The following is a 13690-nucleotide window of genomic DNA, read 5'->3' on the forward strand; positions in this document are numbered from 1 at the left end:
ACCCTCTGTGCATTCCCGGGGGTGAAGGTGCGCGGGGAGCGAGCTCTCGCCCGCTGCATCCCCTTTCGGCCCCGGCAGCCAAGCCTTGGCCAAAGTGGGCTTGGTGTTTCCCGGGTGACGGAACGCATCTCGGGTTCCTGCCCGCTGCGAGCCGAGTCGTGAGCGCAATAAAAATGCTCGAATTACGCGACTAATGAAAGCAAATAGTTTTCCAGGTGAGTGAGGAGCAGTGTGTTCGGCGGCAGGGTAAAGCCAAGCCCGTGGACCGCAGGGTGCGTTATCCCTAGGCTTTCGCCGGACTGCAGAGCAGCAGCAAGCTGAACTTCCTACAAGGAGCATCTAATACCGGGCTTGGCTGACCTGCCCGACTCGGGGGATATTTAGGTGTTGGAGAAAACGTTTTCGGCTTTAGCTGAGTCGTAAAAACACTGTAGAAGTGACGTCGGTGGCCGCCTGAACTCCAACTGGTTTCCTGTTGCTGCCGGCCTTGAGTCAGAGCTCGCAGAGTCTGTTTCTGCGAGGAGGGGTTCTGCTGGCAGGTTCATGTTTGTTGACGTTCGGAAGTGGGAGGTGAAACCAGCTTAGCTACAGAAACTGGGTGCTGAGCCAGCCAGCCGGCCTCGGAGATTTGTCAGCTTCCTCAGTCCTTCCAGGTAATCTTTAGACTGGTCACAGTGGGGAATAAAGTCATAGTAATTCCTGGATCAGTCTCCTCTTCCCAGCTCTCAGGTAGTTCTTTGATCAGCGGAGTGACATACCACTTTACATGCAAGTGGAACAAATGACACGTTTTTTTAAAACTAGAAAGAGCTGCTCAGCACGATAGGCAGAGATCACAAGTGCTCAAGATGACTCTTCACAGCTGGCAGATGGCACAGGCGGACGATCCAACATCTCTTTGTAAATACGAGACAAGACTGTGTTTCAGAAAGGAGAGGAGCATCCTGTGGCAGTCACTGAGTGACTTCCTACAGATGGCATGGTTAAATTTTCATTATTCGATGCCATAAAGTCTGCTGGGGAACAGAAAACTTCAGAATCAGTTGAAAAAGTAGCAGTGATGTCATACAGAAGGGAATAAGTCTGCCATTCATCTCCAGCTCGGTGAAAGTACACCGTTCACAAAAAGGGGGAGAAGAGTGCTGTTCACTTCAGAAACCCAACACACTGATAGAAAGCTACCTTTACCACTGCGAGTAGCTAAAAGGCCATACTTACCAAGAGGTTTTGTCTTGCTGCTTTCTTGGAGTGCTTCTCACATACTGCCTGTAGTAGCTGAGCGGGGGTGGTACGGCCATCGCCAGTCCCGTTTAGCATCGTTATAAGGTATTGGAGAGTTAAGGGATTTCACTCACTGTCAACCTCTCAGCTCTGATGTGTGAGAGCTAAGAGAAACATTTGTGCTTACAGGACTTCCCTGTAATTTTCCAAAACTTAAGTATATACAAAATTTTCTTCTTCTAAGACTCTGCTAATACTTCAGGATTTTAAAATACTCTCAGATACATGGGCACATTCAATTTCTTTTGCATTATCTGATTGCAACTTCTAGTAATGAGAAGGTGTCAGGATACTATCTATCCTACATACTATGCAAAAGTAATTTCATGTGGATGTAAGTTCTTTAAGATTTTAATCTTCAGCTGCAGGCTATGGATATACCCACCTTGTGGAACCGCTTTTGTGAAGTTTGGCTTAAAAATACAAAACAATTCCTGTTATATAGAAACTCTCTTGGCCAGCAAGGAAATGTGATTGCACAGCCTGAAATTAAATGTTAAATTCCTGTAGTGTGTTTGTTGTGCAGTATGGCATGGGAAAACTGGGAGCAGATACTCATTCTAGTTCCTTATTTGTAAAGGGTTGTATCTCCCGGTGTTAGTGTCAGCATTGTCAGCTGCAAATGAAGATATGCTGTCAAATTTCATACCATTTTTAATATTTGTGGTATTTTAAATATCCCTTCCTAATCACTATTAGTTGACTTGTCCAAGGCTGTATATTGTTATTGGTGCAATGAAGTATTTTTGACAGAACATTAATATTTCCAGAGCTTAGGTACGAACAGACGCAGGAGCACATCCCTTTCTACCAAGTCTCCAAGTGTTTTTTTCAGTTGGGAAAGAAGTGAGTGTGTTACTGATGGTGCCACTTAGCAGGATTAATCCTTCATGTGTCATTTTAATTACAGGGGAAACATGGACAGCAGAATTATTTGTTGCATCCAATGCTTCAAATGAATCACAATGGACACAGCTTTTGTACTTCTGTACCAGCTGTTTCATATTTTAACGTGTCTTCACAACAAAACCTTTCTTTCCAAAAATGTTGTCCTTAAAAGCTATTCCAGCCTAGATTCTCTGATCCACGCTGGTTTGTGCTGCTGTCTACCATGAGAAACTGAAACGTCCGCCTAGGCCACTCTAAGCCCTGTGCAGCATTGCTGCCTGTCCCCTGCTTCTCTGTGCAAAGTAACGACTCCTGTTGTTCTTGGAAATGCAGTACCTCTTCTTCCCATAATAAACATGTCTAAGCTGGTGCCATTGCCACAGGGGGCTGTCATCAGAGCGATGCTGGTAAGGCTTGGCTGTCTGAGAGTGCAGAGCTGGAGCCGTAGCTCCGGATGACCTGGCACTATAGCTGTGCCGCAGGGATAACCGGAGGGATATCCAGAGGGATCGTGCATTGCAGGCTGTGGCCTTCCACCAGCCAGGGGTTGTTGAGGTTAGATGAAAATTGCTGTGAGTTGTAATGAAGCCTCCACCTCAAAATTTTGTGATTGGTTAAAGAAGATATGGCTCACACAGTAGTCACTTAACAATTTTAATAAAATGTATTAGTACCTGTATGCAGCAAGGGTTTACTCCCCATATAGATTTTAAAATTTTTCCTTCTATTTTTTATTTGCTGTTTCCAAATCTTTCTGTGAAAGCAGAAGCCTGGAATAACATCAGGCTTATTCTAACAGGCAAAGTCTGAAATCATGGATTTGGCTATATGTTTATATACTGGGGATGTGGGCTCTGTACAACAGAAAGGAGCCCTTTCTTCTTGAGGTTTCAGGTTAGCTTTTGTGATTTCAATTGAATTTTACATTGAAGATAACATTTTATTGTTCCATTCCTTGGTATTGCCCTAATTGCTTGACTGAACCAATGTAGTGCAGAAAATATATATAATCTAATGTGTGCACCTGTGAATTACAGGGGTGGATCATGACCTGGGGCAGTGTTGTGTGTGTTACGTGGATTTTGCATGGTCATTTTTTTATTTGCATGGTCAGAAATGACAAGCGCTCTGGGAAGGCGTGGAAGGGAGTGAGGAATGCTAGGACAGGGCTCCTTCAAAGCTGTGCCTGGTTCATGAATCCCTTGTCCTTCTCTTTCTCCTCCCAGGTGCTGTGCTCTCTTTTGCTTGCCATGACTCCTGCCAAGCATGGTGCCAGATCATCAACGTGTCTGAGTCCTGCTCTTCTCTCCTTGCTTCTATGGACGGGATTCTCAACGAAACAAACCGGAGCGTTTCCACGCCTGCTGGAAGCAAATATCGGCTCTACATTGGCTTGGCTTTGGCGATAGGTTCCAGTATCTTTATTGGTTCTAGTTTCATACTGAAGAAGAAAGGACTTCTGAAACTGGCAGAGAAAGGAGTCCCCCGAGCTGGTAAGTGGGGGTGCCCACCTTGCTCTGGCTGGAGACACAGTCGCCGCTGTTACAATTTGGCAAAATCGAGGTTTGAGTCACAAATCACATGTTTAAGTTGAAAACCGTCGTACTTTAACGGTGATCAGCTAGGGATGGAAATAGGGTGCGATTACAGGGACTGAGATTTCAGAATTCTTAGGGCTATGGGGGCAGTGGTGGGTATTAAATATAGTGAGCTGGTGATATTTTCTCCTGGAAAGCAGTTAGATACCAAATAAAGTTCTCCCTTTGCCTTACCCTTCAAAACGCCTCTCTCTTTTTTTCCCCCATCTTTCCCTCCCCCACCCTCATCTGAGATGGAAAGTCTTAAGAAGGTAGCTAGATTTAGTTCTTCTTTTTAAAAAAGGAAGTGCAGTACTTACTACAAAAGTTTCTATGGTTAGTACAGCTATTTTTCCGTCAAAGTCAACAGATGAAGGGGTAGAAAAATGTGGAGAGCTTTTAAAAAACCTGATAGACTAGTCCTTTGTATGGATTTAAATATATAGCATCAGCAGTTTTGTTTGTTGTGTTTCTTGCAATATACTCTACCAGAGAATTTGGTTATTTGAAAAAAAAAGTGTTACTGAATGTTTGATATACTTAGGTTTTATATAAAACAAATTAAACCATGCAGTGGCATTTTTCTTTCTAATTTCTCTCAATTTAGAGAGAAGCAGAGCCAAAATACAGCTGATAGTGTATGAAGATATTGGATCTGACCTGGGAAAGCACTTTGAAGTGTTTCTTAAGCTCACCAACAATCCCCGTGGACATTTTACTTTTGCTTGGAACTTTCCTGCATGTGTATTTACTCAAATACCATTTTTCACAAGTCCATGTCAAAAAGCAGTAGAACAATTAATAAAAAATGTCGGTCAAAATCGAACTAAATATTCTTCACGTCGCAAACAGATAATGTGTGCTTTCAGTACTTTGTAGGACTAGATGCAAATGTGAAGCTGTAGTTTCATTTATTACAATAAAGTGATCTCTTTCTTCTAAGATGAGGTTACTTTTTCTGCTTTCAGGACAGGGTGGATATTCTTACCTAAAGGAATGGCTTTGGTGGGCTGGATTGCTCTCAAGTAAGTCACCGTTTTCCTCTCTACCCATATGTAAATGCTTCATAAAGCAGATTGTTTTAAATAGATTTGTTCCCTGATTTTTAACTCCCCTCACTTAAAAGAAATGTCTTTGCAACCACCTTTATGACAGAAGCTGTTCTGATATCCCATCTCCCAAATACTGTGTTCGCTCTTTGAAACTCTTTGAAGAATAACAACCTTTTCTTTAATATCCAGTCAAAAGCAATGGGTTTGAATCTGCCCAACTTCTAGGAGCACTTAGGGGAAAAGTATTTAACTTTCTTCAGCGTTTGTTATGTCCAGAGGAAGTTAGATAATTTTGAAAGGAAAATTTGCATATGTAGTGTAGAAAAAAGGTTTTGGTTTAATTTTGCTATCATAGCTAGCGTACAAAATATTTATAATAGTATGCCTTTTATTCCCCTCCTTCAGCCTGATTGAAATGTTCTTTCTTCTGCAGTGGGATTAGGAGAAGCTGTAAACTTTGCTGCCTATGCCTTCGCACCTGCAACCTTAGTTACCCCCTTGGGTGCACTGAGCGTTCTCATAAGGTTAGTAAGACTGGATGCAAACCTTGACAAATGAACCATTGACTGCGGGAAGGAGAAATACTGTCTTTGGCTGAAAGCAGAGAATTTTAATAAGAAAATTAAAAGCAATATATAGACAAAAAGTGTTTTTTGTTCCATGGTGGAAAGAACTTATTAGAACGTATTTAGAACTGAATTTTCTGGGTAAGGGGAATGAGGAAGTCTTGTTGCAAAGACTTTCCCAACCGCCTTTCAGATACGTTATAAAGGGGTTTTTTTTCAGTGTATACCAGGGATTCTGCTGATGCAGAGTGGTAGAAGGCTGTAATTTGTCTCTTCCTAGAGAACTGAAGCTTTCTTAAAAATTGTTATCTTGTTCTTTAGCTGTGACAAAACTTTAAAAGAAAATACAGTCATCCTCTGTTTAAAATGTTTTAAACCCATTCATTTTTCATAGGAGTAATTTCATATTAAGACACACTTAGTAAGCATTTTCAGTTGGTTTGGTCTTTTCCAAGTCCAGGAAGGCAAAGAAAATTTCACCTTTTTTAATATCTTCAGTTAAAATCTGTGGTTCTTCTGAAATATGAATGCCTTTCAAACACTCATTATTTCCTCTGTATGAAGAAACGAGTGATTTCCAAGTACTTAAGCATGTACATCAATATGGCTATCACAGAAGCAGAAAATCCGTGAATTATGCTTACAACAAACTTTCTGGGAAATAATCTATTAGCAAAATGGAATTACTGTATTTTACATGTTAAACACTTACTTTCAAGACCCGAGTGTTCTATATGAAGCACTGTGTTTAAAACCAACCTGGGACACGTTTGCTTGAGGTTTTTTTTAAAGATGTTTGCAGTAACCTAACTGCTAAAACGGCAGCTGTTCTGTCATAGCAAAACCGTGGTAACTGTCACCTACAGATGTGCTGGCATCAGCGTGGAGGTAGATGCAGACTGGCTGGTGCTTCGCAGCAGTTAACGCAAGCGTTAACAACCCTCTGATGCGGATAGCAATCTCTCTAATTTTCATGAAACAGAGAGGTCATGAGAACTTCATGTCAGTGAGCTTGTAAGCCCTTGTGTGAAAAAAATAGCTGTAATAAGATCAGTCCATTTTAAAACTATTTGTGAGCGTGTCCACATAACGTTAAGCCTAAAGTTGAGCTCTAGCTGGCTAATCCATCTGAGATGGCCTTATTTGGGGCCTGTTATTATGCTTTATGTTAAATCTTGAGCCCCTTGGAGAGCCTGGGATCAGTCGTCTTTGTCGGGGGAGATGTGCCTTCTCCGTCTTTTTGGGGGATGCCTGGCAAGTCAGGCAGAAACCGTGCCTGGGTGTGAGAGTTTGGGGAGAGATGAGGAACAGTGTCCAAAAGTGGTGTGGGTTGGTTCTAATGGCAAATTAAGTGCTTTAAATCGTTTTTGGAATAAAGTAACAGCTTGTATGGTCAATCTACAGGTGTGTGATACACACCTGACCCAGGCAATCCGTAATCAGAAGTTCCTTGAGCATTTTGGACCCTTTACAACCTGAAGGAGAGGGATTAGGGTTGCTGACCACCCTAAAGCCTGGCCTGACCTCCTTGGCCCTGACCAGTCATCCTCCAAAGCTCCTTAAAATTTGATTGTTTCAGGCTGGTTTCCCATATATCCAAATTCAAAAGAGGTTTTGAATTGCTGTCATGTTACACAGAAAGATTTTGAATGGCTGAACCTTTTCTTTATATTTTGCCAAACAGTGCTATATTGTCATCCTATTTTTTAAATGAGAAGCTGAATATTCATGGAAAGCTGGGCTGTGTACTGAGCATCTTGGGGTCAACGGTCATGGTTATTCACGCCCCTGAGGAGGAGGAGGTCACCTCACTAGATGAGATGGAAAGCAAGCTGCAAGATCCAGGTCTGTATACAATTGCAATGAACTTGTGCTACAGTTCATAGAGGAGTGGTCGGGGCACTGGGTAACTGGATGGAGTTCTGATATTTTCTCCCAGGCTCATTACTCTTCTTCCCTTCCCCTTTCTTACAGTGTTTGTTACGTTTGCTGTTCTCCTAACAGTTGTTGCCCTCATGCTGATTTTTATCGTGGCTCCAAGGAGGGGTCAGACAAACATCCTGGTCTACATTTCGATTTGCTCGCTCATCGGTGCCTTCTCTGTCTCATCTGTGAAAGGCCTGGGCATTGCCATTAAGCAGATGCTGGAGCGGGAACCAGTTTATCAACATCCATTGGTTTACATTTTGGTGGGCATCTTGGTGCTCTCTGTCAGCACTCAGATCACTTATCTCAACAAGGCGCTGGACGTGTTCAATACGTCTCTAGTGACGCCCATTTATTACGTGTGTTTCACCACGACGGTTGTGGCATGCTCCATCATCCTGTTCAAGGAGTGGAGTAGTATGGACCTGGGGGATATGATTGGAACCCTGAGTGGATTCTGCAGTATCATCGTAGGCGTTTTTCTACTGCACGCTTTCAAAAATATTAATATCACCTGGAGTCAGTTGATGTCTACTGTTACCAAAGAACCATCGTTACCGCACCGTGAATACGGTCACACTTTACTGGAGAGCATGGAAGACCCAGCTTTGGCGTATGAGGAGGACAACGTGTTATTCAGTCAATGAAACGCTCAAGCGGTGTTCATCGCTGAAGGATCATGAATTGCAGACTCAGCCCATCTGTGAATACCAGAACGCTGCTCTTTTCTGCAGTCCTCTGGAAGACGGTCTGTAAGGCCGGTTAAGTGTGGGCCGTGCCTCTGCGCCAGCTCTTGGTAGTAATGAGCAAAAATGTTCAATCATTAACTTGACGAACGGAAACTTGAGGGTCTTTGTATGCCAGGCAATGAACAACCTTTTCTATACAGCATCTCCTGTTGGAGAATTTTAGCAGGAAAGGATGGTCTTTGTAAGCTGTGTTTACAAAGCGTAATTTTCCCATCATGATAAAAGATAATCCTTGCTGAAGTGGCAAGCACTCTGCTGTTCTTTTAGTAATGGCCTTAATATTTCAGGCTTTCTTCATATTTTTATAATTTATTGCCGTGAAAACTTTTAGATAGTCTTGTGGAAGGATTTAATTGGAAGGATATTAATTAGAAATGCGATAGGAAGAAAATAACTCTTTTAGCTTTTAATATAAAATTTTATGCACGGGGTTTTTTTTAATTTTTTATGACCTACCACTGAATCTTGAAGAGGAGTCACCAAAAAATTTATGAAATGTGGTTCTTGGTAAACATTCTCCTTCAAAATCCATTTTTTTTGACAGTAAAGTCTTAGACCTTCTACCTTCGGAGTCCCGGATGGATTGCAAATGCCTGGATGTGCATGAAGCTTTTATTTCAAAACTGTGATCAAGTTACATTTTAAGAAAAATCAAATTCATTAGAGGCCTGAACACAGTTGCTGTTGGCTTTAAAAAATTACATAAGATAAAAGAATAAATTATTCAAAGGCAGAAAAAAACCCAAAATATGCACTTAAGAATTTTCACTGTTTTATACTACTTTGAGGCTTAAGAAGGGTCTCTACTTATTTCCATACTTATTCCTAATATTTCCGTCTATTCAGCAAAACCCATTTAAGCCTTTCAAATTTTTTTCTCGTTTTCCAGAAAGCTATCGTTTCTTAATAGTAAAGCAGCCCTGTTATTTTATATTCCGTTATAAAAGCAAAATCCATTTTGCAATCTGTGCGCTCTTTCTAAAAATACCACGTAAAGGAAAGGCTGTAAACAAGGGATGTGAAACTTCAAACCATTTTTGTTTTAGTTTGGCCTTTTCATCTTTTCTAAAAATGAATATTTGCCTCTATTAGATGTTTTAGCTCTTAATCTGCCATAGGCCTTGAAGATTCGTATCTGTACCCCAGTGTGCTCCTCAGTTGTGGTCACTGATCTTTATCTCACAAAAACAGCTCGCACAGTCCACGGATTACTCATTACTATCCCCTTTGTTGCCACTTTGTGAGCAAGAAAGTCACTTCAGCCATCAGATGTGCGGGTCATGGCGAGCTCGTCAGAAAGGCGGTATTTCCAGTTCTTGGGTTTTTGAGTGTGAGCCCAGAACCTTTGCCAGAGGACGCCAGCATCTCAGCAGTTAAGAACTGATTTTAATCAGCTGAGATATATATCCCAAGCAGAACATCCTCATGAAGCAGGCTGCATATTCCCTGACATGCATAGAGTGTAGTAGAAGTGGATGCTGTGGGTGGATGGCGAACTGTCCCGCAAGAGAACACTCATAATTTAGCTGTGAAAATATCAGTGTTGCTATACTTCATACATGTTTGTCATGTGCAAAGTTTAAGTACTTCCTTTTTAAAAGGTGTTCGTGAAACACCTCACTTGATAATGATTTCTAATGATAGCTTCTAATGAAGCCATCAAAAACTAGAAAGTAACTCTAGGGATACTAGCTTAAAGGTATTTCTGAATTACAAGCACCCTCTGTTTCACCTGGCTCAGTTTGTAGTCGAGATACCTACAGAAAGAGGTAGAAATTGAATCCACTGCTTGCACCTTATATCTAAACCCTCTTTTTTACAGTGAAGAGCGTATCTGAAAAATGCGACACTGATAATTGTGTCCAGTTCTTCTGCTCACATTAATTTGCATTCAGTAGTGCAGGAGGTGGCAGAAATGGTAGCCCAGCAAAAGTCACATTTTCACAAAAAATATACTTGCATTAAAAATAAAATGACAGTGTATAGGGCTTTGGAATATTTTTCAGCTTCCCAAGTGATGCGGCTTGCAGCAACTCTTTGCTGTTAAAATGCATGTGTTAAAAAAGCTTCAGAGAAGAAAATATATTAACAGTTTCATTACTTCTTTGGTAACATAGAGGATACATTGGCTTTATTGGCCAGAGTCAAGCTACAAAATCTTTATAGTTAAAAAAAAAGATAATACAGCTAATGAAAAGACTGAAGATGAAGTTTTCTTTACAGTTTACCTTTTAAGAAAACTCGCATTGCTTTTTCACTGTGAGTTACTCATACAAATTGAAGAATAACTGAAGAAAATATTGATTGACCCTAAAAAGAGAAGAAGAGATCCTTTTGCACAGCTGGTGACCCCTCTATTTGCTTGTACAGTCATCACTCTGGTGTGACTAAATGGGTTATTCGTACAAAAAAGCAACCAGTCTAATTCTTGAATGGGTGTGTGTTGGCGTTTTTTAAAGACATGTAGTAATATTTTCTTTGAGAAGGGTCTGGGCTCTTTTTATACCAACTCCTGGCAGTCAATTGACTTGTACCAAGCAAAAATCATGTATTTTCCACTGGATCCACGTATCTGCTTTTACACATAAATAACATTTACTAAGAAAATAATGCTATTCTCCTACAATGTCAGAAAACCAAAGTTAATGCTTATTTTCATGGTGTACAGGAAGTCTATCATGTTAAGAAGTAAATTATTGATTATCTTTTTGTATAGAAATAATTTGCTATAAGAGATGTTATTTTTGAAAACATTTATATTTAGTTATCAATTTGGAATAATTTTAATTTTTAGTGAAATTATGCTAATATTTTTCTTGTAATAAATTATTCATGGATTATGTGCTAAATGTTCTGTGATTTTTTAAACAAGGGATAAAAAGCAGTGTAATTCATATTTCTGGTAAGCATTTAAATGCTATCTGATCGATCCAAAGCAAATAATCTTGGTTGTAGCAGCTGGCCCTATGCACACGTAAGTGGATTCTGGATGAAGGTGGTCTGGCTGGTGTCCTTGCAATTCATATGCATCTGACCTGATCATGGCCTTCTTTTAGTAGCTTTGAGTTTTACTAGTTATTCTGATAGGAAAGAGAATTTTCTACTCCCCTAGAAAAGCCATGTGCAAAACTACTATATATTCACCTAAAGTCTCTAATGATATGATGGAATTGGATGGAAGAGTATGGGGAGATCAAGAGATTTTAGCCTCTCTTACAGAATTGCCCGGTTTGTCCAGATGTGCTATTTTTACCCTAGTGTTTGTAGGAGGACTTCATGCTGATGGTTAGTAGTCAAAAGACATGGATTTTGAGGGGCAAAAATAATGGGCAAGTGAAATGCCTTCCCTTCCAAACTAGGGAAGAAAACCCAAAGCTGATGTGTTAGTAATCTCTTTCTCATGGCCAGTCTCAGTGGAGAGTATTTCAGTGAGCTGTCAGGTTTTCCAGGCAGTGAAATGAAGGATATTATCTAAAGTAATTGAAAGTGTTTTGGAAAGCAGGGGGAATGGTTAAGAACTAGAACAAAGAAAACCTCAGAGGCAATACATTGCTAATCTAATTAGGGCTTTTAAATGCTGATACAAAACAAATCTTGGCAGCTACTCATTTCTACCACACCTCAGGACAAATTAACAGGCAATTAAATTCATTACATAGCTGTGCTGGTTAAATGTAGGTGGGTCAAGAAGGTAGGTTAAACAATTACAGGGAATTTGGCAAGAAGAAGATAGGTTATTAGTTTCTATACAAGCCTGTTCTACCATCTTCCTTTACTTGCCTTCCCAGCCATGCTGACAACAGCCATGCTATAAAAAATTTTCAGCCCAAAGAGTACCGATTCAAAACTTCAGCCTCTTTACCCATCACAGTTGTGTTCATTCCCATCATATGGAATGATACACTCCTAGCAAACCCCATTCTCTTCCCATTTAAATTCCAGCAAAACAACACTGGCAAGCGTGTTAGAAAATACTCACAGCAGAGTGGGTTTCCTGTAGCTGACTCCTTCCTGGCAGGTTTTGAAGTGGTGCCGAGGTTCAGAGCAGGATGGGGATGCAGAGCGGAGGCCAGGCTGGTGATGCAGGAGGGAGGTGAGGCGTTTGGTCATGTGCGTTAGTGTGTCGCCAAGGCCTCCCCGTTTGTGAAACTTTACAGAGGGGGGCAAAAAAGTTCATCTGAAAACCAGATGGCACTGAAGGTAAATGTCACCAGGCTCATGCACACAAGTACTTGATCTCCATTGCTCGTCAGGAACGCTTTTCATGAGGGAAGTAATTTCATTTTCTGAAAATACAATCCAGTTTGTCAGCAGTGCAGCTTTTTTATAGAAAAGAGGAAATATCCTAAGCAACTGGTGCACATAGGCTGAGAATTCTGCTTTTTTTTTTTTCCATAACACTGACTTGCTACAAGTTTTCTGATGTTTGATCTGGGAACATCAACCGAATTTTTACAAGTGCTGAGCACTCATACCGCCTTTGACTAGACATTCTCTGTATGAGGATGGTATAATGTCTCCTTCTAACCTTTATTGCTCTTCCAGGTCTCTCTTTTATCACACAAAGGTTTTTTGAAAAATACAGCTAACAGACATCCGTTTGCCCACGTACGCCCCTTTATGTTCGGTGACGTGGGTGACATTGACTGTTCAACTGCACACGTACTTACAGTTTTGCCAATTTGAACACGGTCAGAGCTTGAGCTAAGCTCAGAGGCACCACGAGGACTACGGTGGCCTACTTAGTCTTGATTTATGAGTGTAAGTAAATGCACTGTAGACACCTGGCCTTTGTCCCGTAGACCTTTCTTGTTGCTGATTAAGCACTGCTTTCACCGACTCCGAAGCATGTTCTAGTGCTTTTTCATTTATTTACTGCCAACCTGATGATAGCAGCTGTTAAATTTGTCTGCACCAGGGTGTTAAGAACAGCCTACTCATCATTTTCCCAAAGCAGCCTACAGAAAGATTATACTGAAAGTCGAAGGCTTGGTAGGCAAGCATTATTATCTCTGTGTATTAGACCAACACGTTTCAGGGATGGGTGCATAGTCACCATGGGACAACTCAGTGAAACGTGCGTGAGCAGGCTGCTTTGAGTACATAAACCTGCCGGAGCTTTTTATTGCACGGTACCGTAGCGTATTACATATTAACTTGCAGAAATAAATGTGGCAAAACCAGTTTTACAAGAGCTATTAAAAAAGATGCCTCGTACATGATTCAAAGTCCCCATGTACTTTCATATTGCAGAGACAATTTGAGTTTTGCGTTTGTTGTCCATCATCTGCTGAAAAGCCTTGCACTTCTGTGGCCTGGGCATAAATGGTGGTGAGCTCAATGTGTGTACTGTGTTGTATGGGTCTGATAAGGAATTGAATGCTCATAAATAAATCAATTCTAAAAGTAAGCAGTGACATCAGCTGGCGGCAATTCTTCGAGCAGGTGATATGAAATGATAGGGATGTCATGCTTCACTTGAAAGCAGAAATGTCTTAGAAGTGTGTTTAAAGGTACTCCTAAACGTTCAAACAATTGGACTAACAACTTCCTTGCCCAAGGGGTGAATACTATCAAAATGCCATTGCAGTAAAAGTGAATGATTAATGCCAGGAGTGAATCTGACCCAGTGTCATGGTTTAACTCCGGCT

At 40.9% G+C, this 13690-nt stretch overlaps 1 protein-coding gene across 1 annotated transcript; it reads left to right on the plus strand.

Moving 5' to 3' along the window:
- Window positions 1-3395: 3395 nt before the first annotated feature.
- NIPAL1 (NIPA-like domain containing 1) lies at window positions 3396-7937 on the plus strand (the record flags this gene model as incomplete). Its single annotated transcript, XM_010158151.1, has 5 exons — window positions 3396-3662; window positions 4715-4771; window positions 5232-5322; window positions 7049-7209; window positions 7339-7937. Coding segments are annotated over 5 exons (1175 nt in total), but the record flags the coding sequence as incomplete, so codon positions are not given.
- Window positions 7938-13690: the final 5753 nt, after the last annotated feature.

Source organism: Eurypyga helias, unplaced genomic scaffold, assembly GCF_000690775.1.
Source record: "Eurypyga helias isolate BGI_N326 unplaced genomic scaffold, ASM69077v1 scaffold42618, whole genome shotgun sequence".
Lineage (NCBI taxonomy): Eukaryota > Metazoa > Chordata > Aves > Eurypygiformes > Eurypygidae > Eurypyga > Eurypyga helias.